General features: G+C 44.1%; 1 protein-coding gene and 1 long non-coding RNA gene across 6 annotated transcripts in view; one reads left to right on the top strand and one right to left on the bottom strand.

The window, feature by feature from the left end:
• Window positions 1-591: 591 nt before the first annotated feature.
• Cep112 (centrosomal protein 112) overlaps window positions 592-24,729 on the bottom strand; it is a 467,011-nt gene continuing 442,873 nt past the window's right edge. For 3 of the 5 annotated variants that reach the window (XM_087570857.1, XM_087570858.1, XM_087570859.1), the window contains 3 exons: window positions 5,158-5,259; window positions 1,794-1,858; window positions 592-1,013 (listed from right to left, as the gene is read on the bottom strand). In XM_087570857.1, coding sequence (XP_087426983.1) covers window positions 1,010-1,013; window positions 1,794-1,858; window positions 5,158-5,259 — 171 coding nt within the window. In that variant the 3' untranslated portion in view covers window positions 592-1,009. Of the gene's footprint in view, window positions 1,014-1,789; window positions 1,859-5,157; window positions 5,260-24,729 lie in introns of those variants that run through there. The other 2 variants (NM_001105849.1, XM_087570856.1) reach the window with 2 other exon arrangements.
• LOC120095198 (uncharacterized) lies at window positions 3,525-8,388 on the top strand. Its single transcript, XR_015632205.1, has 3 exons — window positions 3,525-3,751; window positions 3,895-4,043; window positions 8,212-8,388. It is a non-coding gene; the product is annotated as an uncharacterized LOC120095198 (long non-coding RNA).

Here is a 24,729-nt window from a genome sequence, read left to right as displayed (position 1 = left end):
AACCAGGTGACTGCAGCCCCACCCCTCCCACTTCCCACAGTTTCAGTGTCCCAGAAGGCCCAGGCTCACTCAAATGAAACCAGAGAATCTCTGCAATTGCAACCAGAATTTCCTTGGCAAATCAGGGCAGGACTCGATGTGGGAAAAGAAACCCAGGTTTAAACGCCATTCATAAGAGCAAGCACACTGCAGACAAACAAGAGCAAAGGACAGGCGTGGTGGCTTGCCCACAGCTTGTGTCCTCAAAATGTGGGCCAACTGCTTAAGGATCATAGACAGATGTGACAATCAAAGCAACAGCCACAAAGGAGACATCAAGAAAGTAACAGGAAACCAGAGCTGCCTGCATTTTGTTCCCACCCCACACTTCTGCAGCCCCAGGGCCAGACTGGAGACGCACACAAGTATGACACAGTCATCTGATGCTGGACAACCGTTTCATGCTGAAATTATGAACTGATGTTTGACATGGTATGAGGTATTTTCCTCCAAAGCAAAAATTGAGGTAATCAGTATTTGTTAGGGGGAAAATACCATGTATATGCCATACTTAGCAGATGAGGTGAGATAAAATGTAGAAAGAAAACGGAGTAGTATAAAAATGACATTTTAATATATGAACAATGAACATGGGGATAACATGAACAAGTTAAGCATTTTGATATGATACTACAATCGTGATTCTTATCATTCACAACTTGTAAGACCCTTGCAAAGCATCACCAAGGCATACCACAAGCAGACAACTCCTCCAACATAAGCAGTTGTCAGCATGTACTCCAGTACAAACATGGGAGTCAGGAAGGAGATGGTCAGACATAACTTAGGTAGACACAAATAAAGCCAACCCAGTGTCTGGATGATGCATGTTTTTATGATCTTAATTATACTTAAGCATTAAAAAAAAGCCACTGATCTCACAGTTTACAATATCCAAATCTTCAAACCTGCTGGATGACGTCCTCAGTGCAGCCCCGATGACTTTCATATATCACCCTGTACCACTCAGTTACCTGGAAATCAGAACTCCGAGTTAGGGTTTTCAGTCAACTGTAAAACGTGTTACAATTCTGAAGGAGTTGGAGGTTCAAAAGGGTATTTGCTCTCAAAATTTCATCACCTATGCCTATAAGCAACTGATCTTATCATCATTGGGCACACAGAATCTTTTGAAAAGTAAATGATTCACAAGCTCATTCCTTTTATTGTGATGCCAAGTGAGCAGCTTCGTCTGTGACTGCACTTAAAAGCAAAGTTCTGACTGAACTGGACCATCAGCAGACATCACCTTGGTCGGTGATATCACTGGGAACCTTTAGGAAGGTCTCCTGCATCTCACAGCTCTGGACTCTGGGACACTCCATCTCTGTGAATGTCTAACACCACAAAGCCATTGCCTTATTCTGGTCAGGAGAACAGTGCCAACCCCCTGGGGATATGGGACTTTGAAGATGTGAGCCATCACAGAGAATTGCGTCATGCCAGTCTTAAAGGAAGATGATGTCTCCTTCAGTCCACACTTGGGCTTCAAGACTACACCTTGCCTGACTGCCCAGGTGAGGTCCCTACCTACTTGCCACACCCTGAAATTCCCGAATCTTGGTCTGATGAATCTAAGCCCTGTGATTAAAGAGGTGGGTGACTTCTGAAAGACAAGCTGTTCATTAAAAATGTCTTCCTTTCAAGACTTATCTTGTGTCTAGACATTTCAGTGAAGTCTAGCAGGTCAAGGTACAGGGCTCCAGGGGTATATAGCACAAATTAACCAGAAGGCGTTTCGTCACAGCCCCTACCTTCTGCTCTGGTAGGTGGTCAGTTCTTCTTGAAGGATAGATGCCCTCTTTTGCAGAAAGTTGACCTAGAAAGACATCTTATATGAGAGAAGGGAAGTGCAGATGTCAACACTACACACACACTATGCTAGGATTTTACTTAGACAATCTCCTGGATAACACTCGGAGGAAGTGAATATTAAGGATGCATTTTCCTGTATCTGGTTACTTTCTGTCCCCACTGGAAATCCACCCAAGGCTACAGAACCAACTATAAGCTGTGTCCTAGCGGCCATCTTGATTGGCTGCCATTCTGTCTCTGTGCCTGCCTCCCTCCTCGTGACCTTCCTACCAGTGCCACCTTCTGTCACCCTTTGGCCTGGGCCATTTCTCACTTTGGAACATCTACTAAAAGTCCCTTGGCCCCCCGCTGCTGCCTCACAAGTCAGCCCTCCCATTGCTTCCCAACTGCTCACATTGGCCCTGCTGAGTCCCAAGCCAGAGGCCTATCCTCTGCACCTGATGTTCTAGACTTTCTCACACTGCCTTGTGGTTATGCTTCCATGGCTGTTCCCAAACCCTGTGATCTTTTCAGGAGAGGGACGACTGCCTATCTCCAGTCCCCAGCTTCTTTTACAGGGCTGGGCATGTAGCTGGTATGCACTGGCTGTTTAATGAGCGAATGAGTGAGTGAAAAGAAAATTACTGCTTTCTGGAAACCTCAAATCCATCCTGGGGATTCCCTGAGGTTAGACAGAGTTTGGGAGTGGAAAAAGTCTGAGCTTTTTCTGGAGTTAGGCCAACTCCACTTCCATCCCTGGCTTGGCCTCTAAGGCCCTAGGAAGGTTACTCAGCTCTTGCTGTGTCATCTGTGAAGTGGGCTTCAGGACAGTTGCTTCCCAGGGTTAGGAGTGATGAGCTGTGCCTCTCAGCAAATGCCCAGTACAGGCTTCACAGTAGGTATCACCGTGGAGTGCAGGGCTGGAGGACAGAAGCTATTGCCCTGGCATGATTTCTTCAATGAGGTCTTTATAGTACATGTGATACTTTGCAGTATAAATGTCTATGGGATCAATGACACCTATATATCAGGCATCAATTCCAAACACCTTATCCAACCACATAAAAACAGTTTGGGGACAGCTTAACTATGGCTCAATGTAATCAAGAGTCAGTGGCATTTGATCTGCTCAGAACTGTTTACTCTTGGTTCTTTGGTCTGAGTGGAAACCATGGCAACGGCTGGTTTTGAGGCATAGTTATGCAAGAGTACAGCTGGAAGACCCAAAAGCGAGCTGGAAAGAGAAGAAGGCACAGCCTGCTCAGTGGTGTGTATCACAGTGGTCCCTGGGTTTGCTCGCCTAGGATGGCGACTGACCGGCTCCTCATGTCATCCGAGTGCTCACACGAGCCATAGGACAATTGATAATTTTGACAGATGCAAGGATCATACTGCTTTAACTTCCTTCCCCCACCCTGCATTGCAATCGATTGGAATTCCAACAATTTTCAAAAACACAGGCACCTGTGCTTTCAAACTAAATCTGCTCACTCTAAGGCCTGCGACTCCTCCGTGCAGCTGCCAACTCTGAGGCCCTCATGCAGCTGGCAGCACTCTCTCTCTCTGGGTCAACATCCAGTTTCAGGAGGTTGAAGCAGCTTTTATTACAGTGAAATGATATGAACGATAACAGAAGCTATGCAGGTGGGTATTGGATTTCTCCCCTCCCCCACACCAACAGAATAGAATCTCCCTCCTCTGAGGGTGTCAGGCTCTCCCAGCTGACCCCATGGGCACTCTCCAGTGAAGCCACATTCAGTACTGCCCTTACACTGTGTTCTGCCCCATCCTTTGTTTTCACATGCAGAGGCAAGCAGCAGAGTCTAGGAACAGCCTCTGAAGGACTGGGGGAAAGGGCTTTTCACTGCAGCCAGCTCACTGAGGGAGCTAGAGAAGAATCACCTCAAATTTGCTTCAGGTTGGCATGATGGCGCAAGCCTGGGAGGCTGAAGCAGGGCTGACAGGAGCTGGAACCAGCCTATGTTTCCTCGTAAATTTTAGGTCAGTCTGCCCCCAAACAAATTTCATACTGTTTTTCTCTCTCTGCCCTCCCCGTATTAGGTAGCCATGGCTGGCCAGATACTTGCTATGTAGACCAATCTAGCCTTGAACTCACGGAGATCCAGCTGCCCGTCTTCCTACTGCTGGGATTCAAGGTGTGCCCCATGGTGCTTGGCTCCATACAGTTTTACATATTATAAACACTCAATGTGAGTATTACCAAGCTACACTGGTTGTTTTATTATCTAATGAGCAGTTGCTATGTACCAGGTACAGTCCTTAGCATTCAGAGTGCAGAAACCCTTCCCAGGTGGTGACATGAATTTGTATATCTTGAGTTTCCCAGTGTGTTGGAAATGGGACTACGAAAGATTCCTCCCGTAGGAACTGTAAACTCATAGGTATTCAGATGTGGTTGTACACACCTTTAATCCCAGCACTAGGAAGGCAGAGGCAGACAGATTTCTGTGAGTTTGAGGCTGGCCTGGTCAACACAGCAAATCCCAGAATAATAAGAGCTATATAGAGACATTTTATAAACAAATGAACAAACAAAAAAATCACTCCCAAAACAACAAACACCCGCCAACATACAAAAATACCTAAAATACTCACTACATGGTGGGGCACACCTTTAATCTCAGTGCTGAAGTTCCAGGCCAGGCTGGTCTACAGGATGAGTTCTAGGCCAGCCAGTGCTACAGGGTAAACCCACCCCCCAAAGCCCCTCCCCATCACCAAAAACAAAAGCAAACAGTCTTTTAAACAACACTCAGTACAGAAGTATGTTGGGTTCTTTGTTCTTTTGTTTTGAGAAAGGATTTTCCTTATGTAGTCCAGGCTGGCCCTGAATTTGGAATCCTCTTGCTTCAGTTCCCAAGTGTTCATTTCTCAACTTACATTTTAAGAACCACGTACTTCAGTAAGGATCATTAAATTTAATTGTTTGAATATTTTCGTGTTATTTTGCCTTGGCCTTAAGCATATACCTTTGAAAACCATATAAAACATTAGGAAAATGCTTCTAAATTAGTGACACTTCTGTCCCACTGTACCTTAGCATAGCAAGGAGCCAGCAGTACACCACAGAATGGCATTTTGGACCCTGAACCAAGAAGAAAAGGTGAAACGGCACTGGGCTGTGAATGAATCAAAGTTGCCACACCTGACCCAGTTTCAGGAGAGAAGCCAGCTCATGCTGGGGATGGGGAAACGGGATCACAGTGATTCCTGGTAGCAAGGCACAATCGGGCTGTTGGCAAGCTCTTTCCAGAATGCGGGCCCCACCTACAGCTTAGAACAGTCTTCTGCTCTGGGAGTTACCTGCGACTTCAGGGAGGATATGGTGTCCTCGAGCTCCTGCCTTAGAGATGCCGGCATCAAGCCTTTGAACTTTGTTTCATATTCTTGTCGGATGTACATCATCTAAAATGGAAAAATATCATCTGTACACCACACATGACTGCTTTGAATTTGAGACATTTTAGAAAAATATTTATTTACCCCAAACAGTTTCCTACATTTATTGTCAGAAAGTATCTAATAACATGACATGGAACTAAAGGATTTTATACATTGGTAAGTCGCCAGCTTGAGCACGTGATTCTGGTACAGATGGACCCTGGAATGACACTCTTTTTCTCTTTAAATCCCTCGTCACTAAGGTGGCTCACTTGAAGTTCTTGTATCCAACCAAGATTCAGTTCCCAGTGCGGATGTGAGACTTACTACTGCCTCTACAGCTCCACTTACAGGGCATCTCACACCCTCTTCTGGCCTCCACCAGGCACACACAGGGTGCACACACCTAGCATGGAGGCAAAACACTCACACATAAAATAAAAACAAATGAATCTTCAAAAAGGGCAAGTCCCTGTTAGCACAGTTTTCAGTATTCTGTTAAGTAAAACACCATTCTTTTATCTCTGCTTACGGGGCAACCCTGTGCCAACCCTGAGGCCTTTTCTGCACCAGGATGACAGGACTTAATTGTAGTTGGGGACAACTCATAGCATGCCTTTGGTTTGACTGACATTCTCTGAGATTACTGGAGGATTCACGGGGTGCTGAGGATGCCAACGCTGTGGGATCTGCACAGCTGGGTCCCCGAGCCTCCAACATGACAGAATGGTGGTGTGCCCATCACTGGGCACTGGTGGCTCTATTAACCTTCAAGATCTAAAGGATAAGTTGTGGAAGTGACAGCTTTGGAGGACTTGCCTGGGTATCACACGAATGTGCGTGTACAAACAGCAGTGGCTTCCTGCAGCCCTTTTCCCTGTAGCCTAAGATGTAACGTTACTTTAACACTGACTTTACGCATTCTGTGTGAGTTAACAATGCTAGAGCTGAATTGCAGGGTACCCTATCCGCAGTCCATCAAACAACTGGAAACGGAGTTACACCAGGGAAATGCATTCAACCCCTGAATTCAGGTGGGCAGCGCAGGGCAGGCCTACAGATTTGCTGGGATTAATTTAAAGTCACTGACCGTCCTGCAAGTCCAATTCCTCTTCCACTAAATGAGTTAAGGAAGACAGGTGCTACAGCGACTATTTCCATCACCTTCTTAAGTCCCCTGGCAGCTGTGCTAGAGCAACGCTTTTAACCTGTGATCTCAGAGGAGATCATGGAAAACAAACACACAGACAAACACACAAACGAACAAACACACAAACAAACACACAAACACACAGACAAACACACAAACAGACCAAAATCTGGCAACAGTAAAATTACCTCAAGCCCTCTAAGGTGCTCTGGGCAGCCCTTGCCTGTGCTGCATCTCTCGACCCCTGCAGCCCTGGTTCTGGACACATAACACATACACTTTGCACATCACACCAGCATCCCTAAACACTGTCGGAGACAACAACGGCTCAGAGTCAAGGCTGTCATATGCAGTGTTTCATATGCAGTGTTTGCACTGCACATAGTCTTCTGCTCTTACAGAGATATAATGATTTGATTACAGAAAACAAAGACTTTTAGTATTTTACTATTGTCATTCCTCAGCATGTATTAAATTAGTATCTTTAAAAACATTATTTTAAAAGATATTTTACAGATGCATTTTTATCAAGGTGCAGTGTGTCTGTGTGAGTAAATAACCCTTGCGCGTGGGTTCCTATGAAGGCCAGAAGACGGCCCTGGACTTGGAGTTGCAGATGGTTTTGAGCTTACAACATGGGATCTGAAAACTGAACTCCGGGCATCTTGAACGTCTGAAACATCTCCCTAACCCTACAGACCCTTTCTTCGTGTGTAAATGTGGGTGCAGGCCATGGTCCATATGTAGAGTCGGAGGACAGCTCTGCAGAGTCGATTGTCTCCTCTCACCTTTATCTGGATTCTAGAGACTGAACTGAGGTGGCCAACTGCCATGGTACCCGCCACTAGCCTTCACCTGCTAAGCCACGTGGCCTGTCAGTTTACTATACTTTAAACTGTGTTGGGTTAGAATGTCTGATCTTAAAAACTGTCCAGTTGTTGACTTTCATGAAAAATCATTAACAAATTTTGTCTTAGGATTAAAATAGAATTTCCAGCAATTTCTGATAGGGTGAGAATTCCCATTACTGACTATTATAAAGTAAAAAAAATTGATACTTTGAAAAACATAAGAGGATTTTCTATATCATGCTGTATCAAATATTTAGCAAAGATAGAACTATTTATATGCAAGTAAATAATCACATCTATTTCATTAGTATGTAAAATTGCTTTTGTCTTTAGTAGGTGGTAAAATTACATGTATACACAAAGACTTGTTTTAAAGTAAATTTATTTTTGATTTAATATTGGTAAATGTTTGTATATCTATTTTACATATCTATATAACTAATGTTACATAAAATCTCTCAGGTAAAAAGGGATGTAAGGGAAAAGAAAAAAGTTTAGAATATAAGTTTCTTTTAAAGAATTATGTTATTTGTATTTGTGTGTGTATATGCATATGTATATGAACATGTGTGTCCAGGGGAAAAACAAAATATACACTTTATAAACCATGTCTTTCGGACAGCATTTGCTGAGATTTCTTAGGCTAATAGTTTTTGTCAACACCTGAAATTTTGTGTTCTAGTTTAAAAACTGGACTAAAATGCTTTATTTTGTGCATCTCTATTATGGTCTGCCTCCTTACTACGATATGTAAAGGGCAACTTGGCTGGGTATAAAAATGCTTCACTTCTACTTTATTTCTTTCTGAAATCTTTTCCCCACCCATGTCTTTCTTTTTTAAAATTCAGTGTGAGATTTTCCTTATAAATTTATATTTATTTATTTGCTTATATCCCAGACATTTTTCAACTTTTAGTGATTATCCATGTATTTCTGCATACTGCAACTTCTTCATACTTTGTCTTATAATTTCAGGGAATTTGAGTGAATTAAAAAGAGCCCCTGGAAAATGTAAAATGACCTCACTTAAGAGCAAGACTTCCTATCAGAAAAATATTATTACTCTGCATTTGGAAGTCCCAGTCCTGAATCAAGAAATCATTATATCAAGCAGAATCTTGTTGCTTTAATAAAAATCATGAAAAACTTTAGACAATGTGCTTTTATTCTTGGCTTGGAGCTCATCCTGTAGGCCATGCTGGCCTTTAATTCACAGAGACTAGCTTGCCTCTGCCTCCTGAGTGCTGGAATTAAAGGCGTGCATCACCAAGCCCAGCCCTGGCACCTATTTTTATATACTCTGTTCTATAGTTTAATACATCATTTCAAATGCTAAAATATTTCTTGTACCAGCAAAGGAAAAGGAAGTCACAGCCTATTAGAATAGCGTCCTTTATTACACACCTCTGTCTTTCCTAGCATAGGAGGGACAGGCATGGACAACTGATACCCTTCCTGTATCCATATAAGAAAGGGTTATTTTTATTTTATGTGCATGATTGTTTTGCCTGCATGTATATCTGTGCATCATGTGTGTGACTGGGGCTTGTGGAGGCCAAACAAGGCATTAGACCCCCAAAATGGAAAGATGGCTATGAGTTGCCCTGTGGGTACTAGGAACTAAACTCGGGTCTTTTGGAAAACCAGCCAGTGCTCTAACCACTGAGAAAGCTCTTTTCTCAGTCACTCCCCTTACTGTCGTATTGCTTTAAAAATTTAACACACTAAAGATTTGATCATGACAAAAATCTATACCTCACTGTACTTATTAATCTAAAATAAGAGATTTATAAATCTCCCTAAATACACATTTCCAAGTTGTGACAGGTTTAGAATGAAAGCTAAATATGTCAGTGGATTTGGTGTGAAATAATGAGATAAACCTCTAGGCCAACCATGAGACATTGAGTGCTGCTACACCACTCTCTCCTTTCTACCCCCTGACATTTCTTCCAATGTTGATTATGGCATAAACCTCCCTTACAATAGATTAAGAAGCAAGAGAAGGCAGAACTGACCTAATCAAAGGGCTTGATGGACATACAGCATTTGACAAAAGGGTAAAATTGGCACATGTAACTCATACAGATGGTCTAGTGGGATGGCTCAGTGGGTAAAGATGTTTGCCACCAAGTCTGATGATCTGCATTGATCCCCATGTCCCCATATGGCAGAGAGGACAGATTGTGCTATGCCAGGCTTCCTTGTCTGTATGTGGGTGACTCTATCTCTGTCTCCCATCTCAGAGCAGGCATGCTGTGATTACAGATGTGGACCACTGCATCAGGCTTCTGTTTCTTAGCGAGTACTGGGGATTGAACTTGGGTAGTGCATTTACCCTCTGAGATATTTCTGTAGCGCTAGACTCTTTCTTACTTCAGGGAAGTTTGCCGCTGTGTCTGCCCCCACCCTCTGGATCCTGAGGGTTCTCTTCTAGGTTAATGGTAAGAAAGCTAGTTGTGGGGGCTGGAAGTTAGAGATCAGAGGCTGCATGGCCCACTGTATAAAGAGCGTATCCTTGGTGATGTCCATGCATGTCTTTCTTTGCTGTGTACATACAATCGGACAGTGAGCTCTGGTCTCTTCCTCTTCTATAACATAGGCCCTCATCCTGATTTAATTAGCTCCCTAAAGTCCTATCTGCAAATTCACTGAGGACTGAGGGCTCACCACATGTGTGTAAGCAGGCATTCAGTCCATATGGACAGATTGTCTCAGGTCTCTGCCTACAACTTGGGTCTGTAAGTGGGAAACCATTATTTGATGCCATGTGACTAGATTTAAGGGAAGGATGTCAACTTAAAACTCCACCTCTGGATTGTATTTCCACCAATTAGAAACACAGGGAGGTTCAGGGAGAAGAACTGATGATTTTGGTCATTGTGGACTGATTTGCTCGTGAACCTGTCCTTGGCTTATCAGAAGGCTGTAAAGCAAATGGACTGTGACTGGTGTGTGGATCACAGTGGGAGGAGAAGAGAAGAGGAGGAGACTCAGGCTCACAATATATACTGTGCTTTTAAAGAGAGGGGCATGGGTGAGCACCATGGTGGGCGGAGGCACAGTGAGCGCCGTGGTGGGCAGCCAGAGGAATAGGCAGGAGCAGGGCACAGGAAGGGAGGTTAGCTGCCTGCTATTGGAGATAATATAAACAGAGGGTTTGTCTTTGTATAGCAAAGAAGTTTCTGCATTGGCACTTTAGAGGAGTGAGAATTTAGAACTTATATGTCTGACTTTCTGGTTTGAAGAATAAAAATGAAAGAAACAGTGTAAAAGATGATGCAAAAAAAAATCTGCAGTGCAGAGAAAATGCAATGCCTTCTAAGAAATGTCATCATTATCGGGGTTAAGGTGTGCTGTGTTGCCACAGCAACTGCCAAGGAAGATCCATTTTAGGAAGGGTGCTTGCTCCCTTTGCAGCACAGCGCATATGGCGAATCTCAAATATAAAGTGAAACGTAAAAGAACCATAATTTTCTTAACCTTTAAATATTCATTCCCAGCTCTTTCTGCAGTATAGTCTCGGCTCTTTGTTTTAAAGGATGTCTCCCTGTGTGCAGGCTGCTGGAAGTCCTTTGCCTGTGCAGAGGGACCAGTTTCCAGCAGGAGGGAGGGAAGTAGTTCCTGGTTAGGCCAGACACCACCCAACCCTGCAGGCAAGCCAGTGGCTGGAGAGCTAAGCAGCTGCTAACCTCAATATTTAAAAGGTAGCATGGGATAGTTTTGGGAAATGGTGACCTTTTCAGTGTTTTGGTGCTATGGAAAGAATGGTGGCTTCAAAGTAACAGTCATTTGGATCTAGTGCTTTGATTACTTCTAAATGCTCTAAGTCAAATGATTCGCTAACATTAAAAAGAAAATGGAGGCCTGTTGAGGCTGCTTAGAATGATAACCCTCTTAGGAAAATGTGAGAGCGGCATGATGTTCAAAGAGAAATTGACTAGTAACTGCCCAAGCCTGCTCACGAGCCAAAGATTCAAATACATAATAAACATTGAGGCTGTGAAAGATTATACATGCATACTAAAATTTGAGGCAGCTGCATATAAGCTGTATAATTGGGCCTCACTGAGTGCTTGCACATGGCTATATGTGGCACCAGAAGCTGCTGGCAGCGTCTCACCTGGTGAGCAACAGGGACACATTACGTTGCTGTACACTTATCAGTCCTCTAGCAACTGGAATTCATCTTTCCTCTCTCTTCTCTGTCCCACCCAAGGTTGGAGAGAAGAGTGTGACAGGGCCTAAGTCAATCATGATGTCACAAATGACTGATTAAGGCTTGGGCACATGATCCAAGTCCTGGCACCCAAACTGATGAGCGGCACAAGGCATGGGCTCTCTGACCTCATCCACTAGCCTTTCCCCCGGGGGATGTTGGTAATGTCACTGCTATCTTGCCATAGTGGAGTGAAAAAGAGACCTGCAGTAAAGGCACTCCAAGGAAGATGAGCAGGAACCAGAGCGAGAACCTGGGCTCTTTAACAGACTGTTCCCGAAGTTGGAGTTTTTCTGAGCTACTCTAGGTTTTGTCAGTTGTGATTGGAATAGTCTAGAACAAAACAATGCAGACAAGCAAATATTAACTCGCATCAGACATGTTGCATCCATTAGACCAAAGGTCTGTGAATCTCAGGTTGCACGTTTACCAGTGTGGTAGTGCAGGCCTGTCATTCCAGCCTCAAGATCCTAAGACAGAATCGCTAAGACTTCGAGGTCAGCCTGGGCTATAGAGAGAGAGCTGTCTTAACAAATACATAAAAATCAGGGTTGGGGATTTAGCTCAGTGGTAGAGCACTTGCCTAGCAAGCGCAAGGCCCTAGGTTTGGTCCCCAGCTCCGAAAAAAAGAACAAAAAAAAATACATAAAAATCAAAAACTCAAACAAACCCATTCGAACTGAAACCAAACCAAAACTTCATTCTGCAGACCAGGTTGGCTACCTGCCAGTTTGGTAAATAAAGTGTTTCTGGAACACAGGCTATTTCTGAGTGACCAGGGCAGAATTTAATAATCACGGCAGGGCCCCTATGGCTCCTAAGCCTGAAAATATTTGCAACTTGGCTCTTCATACAAAGGTGGCTGGCTACTCCCTAAACTATATAAACTATCAGTGGCACAGGGTAGAGGCTGTGTTAATTTTGTTGATGGCTGAAGCCCCAAGGCTTAGCATGGTGCCTGGCATATGGTGGCTGCTGTTGAATGAAACCAATCCTCTGTTCCCACAACTGCTGGTGCTAAGTCGGTCTTTATCGGAAAATGACAGGATCCTCAGAAAGTCTAGGGTAAATTAATCACAAAAGCTCTCCCTAAATACAAAGAGTATTTCTTTCATCATGGAATTGCAGTTCTTAATCAGCACAGTGGCTATTAATAAGTAGGCCAGCTTCAAAGCTGAGAAAGTTGGAGGCAAACACCCAGGCCTACAGAGCTGCTGAGATCAAAAGGGATCTTGGAGATTCGAGGAGGGGAAGGCGGAGTTGGTTTCATCCACAGTTTCCTTCCACCCAGCCTTGCCTTCACAACTATCAGACTTTCTACAGAGGGGTGACAGGAGATGACCCAGGCCTCTTTCTTCTGTGACAAAATGCCAGATCTTTTCTGCCTAGACTTCTCTTTCTGTTCTCATTTTTTCATGTTTCTTTTCCTAATAATATCACTCCCAATGTTTCTTCTTCGCCTAGGTTGGCGTGTCCTGTGAGCACGTCCCTCTCTCCATGAAAGGCTGACTTGGGTCTTAAAGACCCCAGCTATGCACAGGAGTTCTATCTGCAGAGGAGATGAGGATGATGCATGGAGGGTGGGAGGTAGACACTGAAGGGCATGCTGGGAGGTAGACACTGAAGGGCATGCTGGGAGGTAGACACTGAAGGGCATGCTGGGAGGTAGACACTGAAGGGCATGCTGGGAGGTAGACACTGAAGGGCATGCTGGGAGGTAGACACTGAAGGGCTTGTATACCTGGAGAGTCAAGTCTCCATGAGCTAGAGGTCAATGATCTCTCAATTGTATAAAGCAGAGCTCAGAAAAGGTTTGAGAACAATAAAGTTTGGAGGAGGGACATAGTGACTTTTACTTCTATTTACAGAGTCTGATCTTCTTAAGAGAGTGCTAGTTCTAGCTGGTCAAGACTAGACTTCCTGTTAAGGTAGTTTCTATTATCTAAAATCTAAAAGCAAATGGAGAGTAGATGGAGGAAGACTCCTCAAGTTCATAAATGACTTTTAGTAAAGGACCCTGAAAGACTTGCAGGCTGAAGCTTGTGTTCAGTGTGGCTGAGGGGAGCTTGGAATTCCGTTGATTCTTGGGCGCTGAAGTAGGTCAGAACACTTGATATACGGTAAATGTGCAAGAGGCTAAACGGACAGCTGAGTAAGTAGTGGGACCTTGGAGTTGTGATGGGCAATAAAGGTCATGCCAACAGGGCTAGATTTAATGAATCAGGAAGAAGTTCAGAGAGTGAAAGAAAACTGCGTTCACAAATATTTGATACATACCAGATACTATAGAAACACTGGACATATACTCTTACACACAAATTGTAAAAAATACTTTTAAATCTTTGCATAAAATCTGAAAAATAAGATATCATTACAGCCAACAAGGAAATGGCTCACAGTGGTAGCTGACTGCTAGAAGAGGAGAGAAACTGGATCCCTAACCCCACACTGTCCTCTGTTAACTGGGAAGGAGAGGAGAGGAAAGAATGAAGCTAGAATTACAGTGAAGGCATCTCACAAGAGGGTTAGCCTGGGATTCCAGGGGTAGCTGCTACTGTGATCTAAAAAGGAAAGGTACTCGCCCGGGATATCACCTCTGAGGTCACAGAGTAGAAACTGACAGTGGCTTTGAGAACAGCAAGAGGCAGTGAAAGGAGAGTCTACACCTCAGCCAGTGTCCACATGGCACCTACTATAGGACAGAGTGATCAGTAGGTGAAGTTGGCCTGAGCGGTGTTAAAATGACATATGTGGGGCTGCCTTGCCTTTGTGTGATGCTCTGGAGACATGGTCATGAGGAAGTATGAGTGCAGGACATGGGGACAGCCAGAAGTAGAGACTTAACAACTACAAGCTAGAAGAGGGAGTTGAAGTTGAGAATGGAAGTGCTCTCTGACTGAGGAAGGACAGCACAGGACTCCACGGAGACATCCACATTTAGAATGGAGGAGAGAGGGAAGCAAGAGGCGCCAGGAATGCTACAGAGGAAGGAGGGCATATGTGTCTGGACAGTGAAGTGCATGGCTTGGGGTCTCATAATAAACAGGGGCAGGCAGGTCACAGATGCAGCTGAGAGGTCAAAGAGGCAAAAAATAAAACAAAACCAAAGACAGCAAACAACAAATACACACAACAGCAAAACCCAAACAACATCCTGGTGATTGTCTATCATGTGCCTTAAATGTCATTACCACAGGAGAAACAGCGACCTAGGGGGCACATTACTCACAGGAGACCTTGGTGAGCAGTGGTGCTAGAAATAAAGGGGTTTTAAGATGGGATCAATCTTGATAAATAAAGTATTTCCTGTTTTGAAGCAAAACTTAAAATAAAAGCTCCCCGTCTAAATGCTAGTCAACTTTCATTCAGAATACCTGATTTAGTCAGAGATTTTTGACCCGATTTAAAGGCATTTTTCAAGAGGCAATCTATGACTGCTCTTTCTTTTCTGCATATTTAAATTCTTGACAGTTATAAAGAAGTTAAACCTCTCCCTCAAATTACCAATTATCTTCTTATGTTTGAGAAGGCATATGGTATCCTATACAAAATACAAAACAAGGATACAAAGGCAGCCATTGACTCGCTCATGCACCCGGACTTACTTAGGCAGCTCCAATTAACATTAATGAGGATTTTGTGCAGGAATCCCTTTACCTCCTCACTGAATGGAACAGAAACTGCACCACCTCACAGCAGCTAACTTCCACATACCATTGTAAACAGTCACTGATAAAGGCATGGGCCAGTCACTTTTGTACAACAGAGGGAAGAGGATCTGCCTTCAGTTAAAAGTTTGGGAGCACAGCGTTTTCCAAATGTTCTATCTATCCTTCTGGAAACAGGCCTGATCAGGAATAATGAAGTAAGAGGGATAACGGAAACTCCCAAGAGGTGACATTTGCTTTGGGCACGGAAGACTAAGTGGAGCCTCCAGATGGATGGGCATAGGAGAGGCTGCTGCTGAGGTGAGGAGTGAGGAAGTGAGGAGCAGCAGGACAGGGCATGCCCATGGCTTCCTTTGCTTGGGGGATGGGGTCAGGAGTAAGCAGGCTGGGGATGATAGCTAGGACTGCGCTCATACCCAGGCCTCCTTGGTCTGAGGAAGTGGAAGAACCCATGATTTCTGATTAGGGACTGATGTCCTGATCCTCAGGACAGGAACAGAAACCTTACTGTGCTTTCCCTTCTTTCACTATCAGATGTTGATCTGATCTGTCACACTCAAGTAAAAACACTATGATGGTTTCCTCTAGCTCCAGGTTAAAGACTACCTCCTCTGTCCACATCATCCAAATCTGTCATCATAACCTGAGCCCACCTTCCCAGCCTCATGCTCAAGCAATGACGTTTCCCAGCACAGTCTTGACTTTTTCTAGACTTTCCATCTATTCTTCTGGGTCCTCTATGCCTTTCTACCTCTCAAGTAGCGAGAGAACTCTCCATGCTCACAGACTGTACCCTCTACTATGATGCCCTGGTGTTTGGATCATCTCACAACTATTACTGTCACAGTGAAGATGACTGAAATGTGTTTTCTAAGTCCTAGGTAACGTGTTGCATTCTCATGGAAACTTTATACTTCATGGAACCTTCCTGAAAACTCCCCAGGGTACACTGACAGCTGTAGTGAAGACAGTAGGCTTGAGAAGGCACTGCTTCATCCAAAGACACTTAGTACCTGTGCTGGGAACTGGAACTAGGTCTTCTTTACCCTGAAGCCCCTGCTTTTACTTCACTGTCACATACTATTGTAATGATTGATTTGCATACCCCTTTCTTCTACTAGCAACGCGAGTTCCCTAAGGGGAAGTTCTGTGTTTAACTGGAGATCAATGGTATTTAAGAAGTAAATAAGATTAAATCGTTATTTCTTTGAAGTTTGAAAGAATTATATGGATTGTTTTTGCTAGCATAGGGGCATTTTTTACTTTCTATAAGCTGGAGTGCACATGAAGCAGAACATCCCCCTGCATCTGGCCTCTTGAATCACCTGCTGCAGGTGAGGGGGAGTCTCTTTTAAGAGAGGACGATGTTTGTATTTTTCCAAGTTAGATCAACTGGTAATGAATACTAACTTGGCTTACTAGACTTAGATTTACTCAGAAGTATGAGAGTATGATAGGTACTAGGACCTTACTTTTAAAGATGTAAGTATAGGTGTACCTGTAATTCCAGCATTTGGAAGGCTTGGTCTGGGTGACCATGAGCTTGAGGCCATCCTAGGCTACATAGTCAGTTCTAGGGTATCCTGGGCTATAGGGTGGAAACTGCCTCAAGAAGCCAGTAATGAAAGTGAAAGCCATCAACAGACAGTTGCTTTTGACTTTGATAATGCCAGGGCAGCCTTAAGAGACTGCACAGGGAGAGAGATTCTCAGCTTTAGACTGAGCAAGAGGCTTCATTGGCTGATCTTTATTTCATGATCCTGTCTACTTGTGTGCTCTTTCAGGAATGTCTCTGCATTCTTTATAAAACGGTTGCCCAGATCTTTTAAAAACACATCAAACCAACAAAGGTCAAATAAAGAGCAGGCATATTTTGTTCTTTCAGTTGAAGGCATTTCTTTAATATTAAAAACTGTACTGAAATCTAGAAACAAATTTTAATGATGTCTGAATTCAGGCTACAGAATCGACAAAGCAAAAAGCACTTGAGGATCAGTGGAGGCGAAGGGCCATGGGAGCCTCACTGGGTAGCTTCTTCTTTGACTTCAATGGTGAAAGATTCACTATTTAAAACTAGGGGAAGAAAAAGTTCTAAATATTGTCACTCTCCATGTTTTTTGGCCTGTGTGGCTGTCATTTGGGAACTGGTAACTTTGGACTCCACAGTGAATTAATTCTTTCTCTTTATCCTGCATATGCATTTCAAACCAACATTGGCAGCAGAAACTCTAAGATGCAGGGATGGTGGTTAAGGATAGCTTTTTATTTTGTATTATAGTATACTAACTTTCTTTCACCTTAGCTTTGAGAAAACCTGTTTTGCTTTTGTTTTTTTTTCTCTCCTTTCTTTTGATGAGTTAAATTATATTTCCTCTTTGCCATAGGAAGAGTTTTAAGACTAAGACAAGTGAGCCCAAGACCCAGTACAAAAGTGGCTTATGCAATGTTTGTTATGTTCAGTGATCTTGAAATAAGAACTGCTGTATTATAAACTTAGTTTAATCTGTACTTTAGCTGCCCCTTAAAGCAAAGTAAACGTTTGAAGGAACTGTAACTCCTTAGGCGTTCTGAAGTTTCTTATTCAGTCTACACAGAGTATAGCTTGAGCTAGTTTGCGGCTCACATGTGGAGCTGTAAGAGGCACAGGAGGAAAAAGGCCAGGGCGGTTGGATCAGGGTCGGTGGGCAATACAGCAGGTGGGGTGGGCTGGCTGCTCTCAGACATGGAGGCCTGTGAGTACATCTTGGGACTCTGGGGATAGATTCCTCTTCTTAATTGATTTCATTCTAGTTTACTGATAGAGATGGTTATCTGGGTCTGGTGAGAAATGGGTAGGATGGTGGAGTTGCCAGGGGAGACCCCACCATTACACCCCTGCAATTGGATACTTGACCGGATACCCCTCTTCATTTCCTTGATCAATGCTGAACAACTGGGTGAGGAGAATTAGGCTGGACTCTGCATAGAAAACAAAAGGGATCCACAAACATTACACATCCAGTTCTGGGGAAAGTGTAAATAGACTGGAAATTTGGGTGAAGGAAATCGTCTTTGGATCACGAGTTGGTTGGAAAATCTAAAGGAAGAAGTGAGTCTTGAGGTGTGCCCCCAAAAGGGAGTAGCACTTGGATGGTGAATTCTGGGTGAAGGAAAAGATGTGAACTAAGGCGCCATGAGTGTGGCTAGTGCAGGCTAGCCCAGTGATGCCCAGGGTGAGTGAGGAATGAGAAGAACTTTGAAGAGTGGGCATAGGGCTCAGATGCATGGGTTGGAGCCGTCTGTTTTGAGCGAGGAGTGGGAGGATGACAGCTCTGATTCAGTAAGTCTCCTGGGTACTGGAGGAGGCCGAGAAGACGCCATTTCATCTGACACAAAGGGTTTAGGGATCAGAGATGTCAGTGGGGAGAAGGGGTTGGTGAACAGAACTGAGGTGATATTTTGATGAAGTGACAGAGCTAGATGGTGACATAGATGATAAAACCGCCAGGGAACAAGGAAGTCAGGGCAGGGGCTCCAACGCAGGAGCCACAGAGGAATGCTACTTACTGTAGCTCAGCCGGCTTTCTTAGACAACCTTCCTGGGGTGACACCACCTACAGTCGGTCAGGCCCTCCCTTAGTGATCATTAGTCAAGAAAATGTCCCAGAGGGTTCCCTACAGGCCATCTGATGAAGGCATTTTCTAAGCCAAGGTTTCTCTTCCCCAATAACCAGCTTGGGTCAAGTTGACAAAGGATTAGGCAACAAACCCTCTACCCTCCACCTTTACTTTCTTTGGGTGCTGTGGTAAAATGCTACAAATGGAAGCAGATCAAACCATAAACCTGCTTCTCACAGTTCTAGAGGCTGCAAGTCTTCCTCCTGGGTCCTCACAAGTCAGAGACAACAAGATTCCTCTCCTGTATCTTCTTAGAAAGGCTCGAATTTCATCATGAAGGCCCCAAATCTATACTGTTGCTGCTGCTGCTGCTGCTGGTGGTGGCGGCAGCGTGTGTGTGTGTGTGTGTGTGTGTGTGTGTGTGTGTGTGTGTGTGTGTGTGTATGTGTATGTGTGTATGTGTGTGTGTTGTGGAGTAGGGACACAAACAAGTTTGGTCCACGCCATCTCTCAATCTTAATGCTTCAATACAGGTTAGACATACTTTGAGCTCCTCACTGTCTTTTTTAGGCCCAGCCATACCAAGCTGCTGAAGTGAGCTGTGTAAGAAGGGGGCCATTAGCAGCCTCTCTCCTGCTGCTGGAGAACACTGGACTCCTCACAATTGCAGACTGGGTATGCTGTGGTCTCGTGACTCACATGCTACCTTGCTGCCGTCAATCAGTTCTATGACAGGACTTCTGTCTCCTGACTCACTGCTCAGGGCCTGCTAGGGTCAGAGCACAGGGCAGGCAACTATGAGCCTAGGATATCTATAGGAGCTTTTGAGAAGGGGAACTTTCTCTCTTCTGCTGATATGAATCTGGGAAAATAGGTCCAAGAACTGAGAGCAATAGTCCTGCAGCTTTGAGACAGATAGCTTGAAGAGAGGGAAGCTGAGGAAAGAGAAAAGAAAAGGCAGTAAAGCAAAGAAATGAAGAAAAACTGGCTCTTGGTCATAGAATTTGAACTATCGCCTTAGGCTTCCCTTGAAGCCAACAGTGCTCAGTTACACGAGTCAAAATGTCTCATTGCTTAAACTGGCTTGAATTTCAAGCAGTTATTTCTAATAAATTGACTGGGGCCAAGGTTCCCTGCCAAGAGCCTAGGTTTCGCCCCCTATGGGCTGACCCAACTAACCCCTCAGTGAGATAACTAGAACCTCTCAGTGTAAGGCAGCTAAACCCTAATGCTGGATCTCCAAACCCATGTTCACATTTTCAGCTGCCTCACCATTTCCATGCTCGTCTCTCCCACTCAATGCCTCCCACGGTTTGGAACTCCTGAGCTAGTTTTCCTCCTGTTGACCCTCCTGCCTTTATCTAGGCTCCAAACACTAAAACCTTCTGATGCGGGGTCTTCCGGTCCAATCCCCATTCCTGTCATGTGCTTGCTACAGAGAGTGAGTAAAGAACAGCAGCACACACTTTTACTAGAAAACTCGGTGGACCCGCTCTACTGCGGGACGCTCCACAGCCTCTAGTTTAAGTGTGTGCACACATATCTTGTGGGACGCCTGTGTGTCTGGCAAGCCAGTACTGCTGTTGATCTTAATGACTGGTACCATTCAGGGCCCAATCACAATCATTTGGTGGAAGCTGTTGGAAGTACCCAGGGGACACCACAGAAAATAAGTTGATGCAAAGAAAGGAGGGTCAGTTATTTGCTGTGTGTCTTACCTGATGCAGGCCATCAAAGTATTAGCTGTAGGGAGTAACATGTAAATCAATAAAAGTAGCAAATGGGAGTGCTTAAGGCAGAGCCACTTTAAAAAAAGAAGTGTTCAATCTACCAAAAACAAAACCAACTGCTTTGCAAAAGAAATTCGAATGGCTTGCTTTGTTTTTCCTGAAAAGCACTAATAACAAATGGGACCGTCGATTTATAATTAGAGAGAGGCACACTGTACTTGCAGCTTTTGTAATTGAGGCGACATTCTTTTTAAATCATGATAGTCTGGCAAGGCATGCTCAAGGTACTCTGGAGTCTTTGTACTTTTCTCTCCTTTATTTCAGATTCTATATGAATGAAACATGATGACTAATTCTTCTCTTTGGCTCCTTCAGGACATTATTTAAACACAGGCATCTGGTCCAAGGGAAATTTAATGCTAAGTCAGAGGAGGATTTGAAAAACAGTTTACATCTGGTTTTCCACTCCCTGTCCCTGGAAGGCTGTAGCTGGGATTGGGGGATGAGCTGCTGGCCCTGGGCTCCACGCTGGTGGGGCTGGTTCCTTTGGTGTAATACACACCATGGTGCTCCTTTTTATAAGGGGAAGGATTAATGCCACCTTCTTTGTAGCAATGTCGTGACCTCTATAATGCTTCTTAAATTGAAGACAATGATGGACCCACCAAGCCTTAACACGTGATTTAAATCTGATCTGACAGTACTTAAACTCAGAAGTCCAGAAGGCTAATGGTTGAACAAGCTTGGGAAAATGTCCAGAGAACCAAAAGGAAGCCTGGTGAATTACAGAGAGAGCAATGGTGAGGGGATAAGATGACAATTCCTGAGCTGGTGTCTGACACAGGGATGGTCACTGCTATGCATCCTTTGTAGTGTCCAAGAAGGGAAAGTTTTATATTCCCATCCCTGGTACATCTACAAGTTATCATATCAAGACTATGAGCTTTAAACACAGCCCTCTTACAAATGCACACAAACATACGGTTTGGAGAGGAATCTCAGAGAGGCTAAAGAAGAGCAGTGGCATTTTAGGGTGGTCAACAGATTTAAGTACAAGTATATTTTAATTTCTCACATGTAATTAGGTTAAAATGGAGACAGATTAAGATCAGAGTATAAGGTCTGTATACACAGTATAAACGTAAACATCCAAAACCTAGAAGAACAAACTACACAGAGACGTGGTATCACCCGGGAGCCTAGCAGTCACCTGGTGGTGCAGTAGCAAGCTGCTTGCCCTCCAGAGCGGGGCCAGCCTGTGGCCCTCCCGTGTGCACTGGGAAGGATACACCCTGTTCAAACCAACCAACAGCAGTGGAAATGCCGCTCTTTGCTCTTTAGTTTGTGTTTACTTTGTCTACAACTCACACCTTGGAAACACCGTGCTGTCTGCTCTGACTGTCTCAGGCTACTTTTAATTATGAGCAGCCATTCAATACACATGCTGAGCCGGCCTTCTAAGCTAAGCTGGGGACCTTCTACCCATCCCTGAGACCTCATTGCCACAGTGACTTGGACTTCACTGCTCTTCTTTCCACGACTTTGATATCCTTCACCTGGGAAATCCTCTGCAGAACTAAACGTTTATATAATTCATAACACGAGCACAGGGTAAAGCAGAAAGCAACCCGACAAAAGCACCCTGATGCTACCTGGCTCCATGTAGCTGTTTAGGGTCGACATTGCTGGGGTTACCTGTACTGAGAGCTGGAGTCCCTCTGACAGCACAGGCCCATCCCTGTCTGTCCTGGGTGGAACTGGAGGATGCCCTTTCCTCTGTGTGTCTGATACAATCTGATACAGCCCATCAGTCCCTGAAGTCTGTCCCATCCTTTCAGCCAAAGACAAGTTTGGACAGGCTCTGTCTGACTGCTAGTCTAGCACTGTGCCAAACTGTCAAGTGATGCTCTCCTTGGCCTCGAAGGCTTACTATTGCTGGTCTTTCTGTCTTCTGTAACATGTTCCGACACCCAAGATTCTTTTTTTTAAAAAGATTTTTATTTATTATATAAAAGTACATTGTAGCTGTCTTCAGACACACCAGAAGAGGGCATTAGATCCATTACAGATGGTTGTGAGCCACCATGTGGTTGCTGGAATTTGAACTCAGGACCTCTGCAAGAGCAGTCAGTGTTCTTAACCACTGAGCCATCTCTCCAGCCCTCTTTTTTTAATTTTAAAACTTTTTATTTCTTTTGAGATTATAGTAATATAGTTGTATCATTCCCCCTCCCATTTCCTCCCTCCAAGCCCTCCGTATACCCCAATTTTTTCTATTTCAAATCCATGACCTCTTTTTTAATTGTTGTTACATGCATATAGCTGGGCATGGTGGCACATGCATATAGCTGGGCATGGTGGCACATTCATATAGCTGGGCATGGTGGCACATGCATATAGCTGGGCATGGTGGCACAGGCCTTTAATCCAAGCACTAGGGAGACAGGCAGGCAGACCTTTGAGTATGAGGCCTGCCTGGTATCCTTAGAAAGTTTTAGGTCAGCCAGGGTTATATAGTGAGTTCTTGTCTCAAAAAACCAAAACAGCAATAAAAATGATATACAAAATAAAAACATAATTCAATTTATGTTTTTTGTAACAATTTGATCTTCATCACTGTCATATACTTCTTTAAGATAATTATTGATTATATCTAACTCATTTTTAATTGGTTATTTTATTTATTTACATCTCAGATGTTGTCCCCTCTCCTGGTTTCCGCTCTGCAACCCCCCTCCCATCTCGCCTCCCTTTGCCTCTAAGAGGGTGCTCCTCTATCCACCTGAAGACCCCGCCTCACCACTCTAGCATCCCCTGCACTGGAGCATCTGGCCTCCACAGGACCAAAGGCCTCCCCTGCCACTGATGCCAGATAAGGTCAACCTCTGCTACATATGCAGCTGGAGCCATGGACCAGCCCATGTATACACCTTGGGTTTAGAAAGATTGTTTTATTTTTCAACCCACGTTCTCCTAGCAAACTCTTCAGGGAAGGTCTAATGTTTAGCCATTTCAAGGTGTAAATTACAATAGAAAATCCAATTGAAAAATGAAAGTTCTGTTCTCTGATATTCATACTATGACCTATAATTCTACTTTCCATTAGGGGTCGGGCAGGGGTCATTTTGGGAGAAAGGCAGATGGCCCTTCCATCTGCCTTCCTTAAAAGTCACATGATGAGGGGAAGACCAGTGCTGTTGTGTGGCTGTACTGACTAGTTTTTTCCTTAAACAAACTGTTATGATACCGAGCCTTCACACATAGGCCTCCCTGGAAACCTGGGATTTGAAGCAAGAAATTAAGGTTAAATCTCCTGATGATTGGTTCTTTTTTTTTTTTTTTTTTTTTTTTTTTTTTTCAGAGCTGGGGACCGAACCCAGGGCCTTGCGCTTCCTAGGCAAGCGCTCTACTACTGAGCTAAATCCCCAACCCCAAAGTTAAATCTCAAGTACCAGACTGAGTACTAGTAATGCTGGAGTCAGTGGGAGGGGCAAAGAGGTGTGGCTTGGGATGGGGACGTGAGTGAGAGCTAAGGTTAAGGGGATAACATGACTGAGACCACATTAACTCCCTCAAGGAGGAAAGATGACATCAGCAGGCAGAGAGAATGAACAGCTGGAAGCAGTGGGGAACAGAGACCACAGGGCAGGCAAAGTCCACAGCAATAGAGAGATGGGTAGAGGGAGCTCCTGAGAGGAAGAAAACCGGGATATCCCACGGCAGGAGCACACTGCAAGCTCACTTAGAAGAGCCTCTTCCAGGTCACCACCCTTCAGAGGAAGACTCTTCTGTGCATCTTCTAGAACCAGTCAATAATGTTAACCTAGCCCAGAGTAGGTGTTCAGTAACTGTTTGTAAGTGTTCAAAAGAACTCATTTCTCCCTCTAGTGTGGTGCATGTCCTTTGAGAGACACTTATATTTAAAAGATTCAAAACCGTTTGTACTCTGTCCATTTCAAAGTGCACCTTAATCAGACTCTAGCAGGTGTGGCCATCACAGCAGGGCTCTCTCATTGGCAGGACAGCAACGTGCCACTGTCTTGCTACTTTCTGTTTGTTTTGTAATGGTTGCAATTTTAAAAATTCCTCAAAACTGCTATATCCAGGAGGTTTTGATTTGTGGCAGTATCTTATATAAACTGTAAACTGTTTTATCATGAAGTGTCACTTGTCTAAAAGCTGAACTCCAAAAAAGTGCTAAGTTCATAACACTTGCTGTGTTCTTCAGGCTTCAGTTTGACCTCACCTTCTCCCCAGTTCAGATTTTCCTAAATGTCAC

This window comes from Rattus norvegicus, chromosome 10, assembly GCF_021556685.1.
Source record: "Rattus norvegicus strain SHRSP/BbbUtx chromosome 10, alternate assembly SHRSP_T2T, whole genome shotgun sequence".
NCBI lineage: Eukaryota > Metazoa > Chordata > Mammalia > Rodentia > Muridae > Rattus > Rattus norvegicus.
This window is presented reverse-complemented; position numbering and strand designations above follow the sequence as displayed.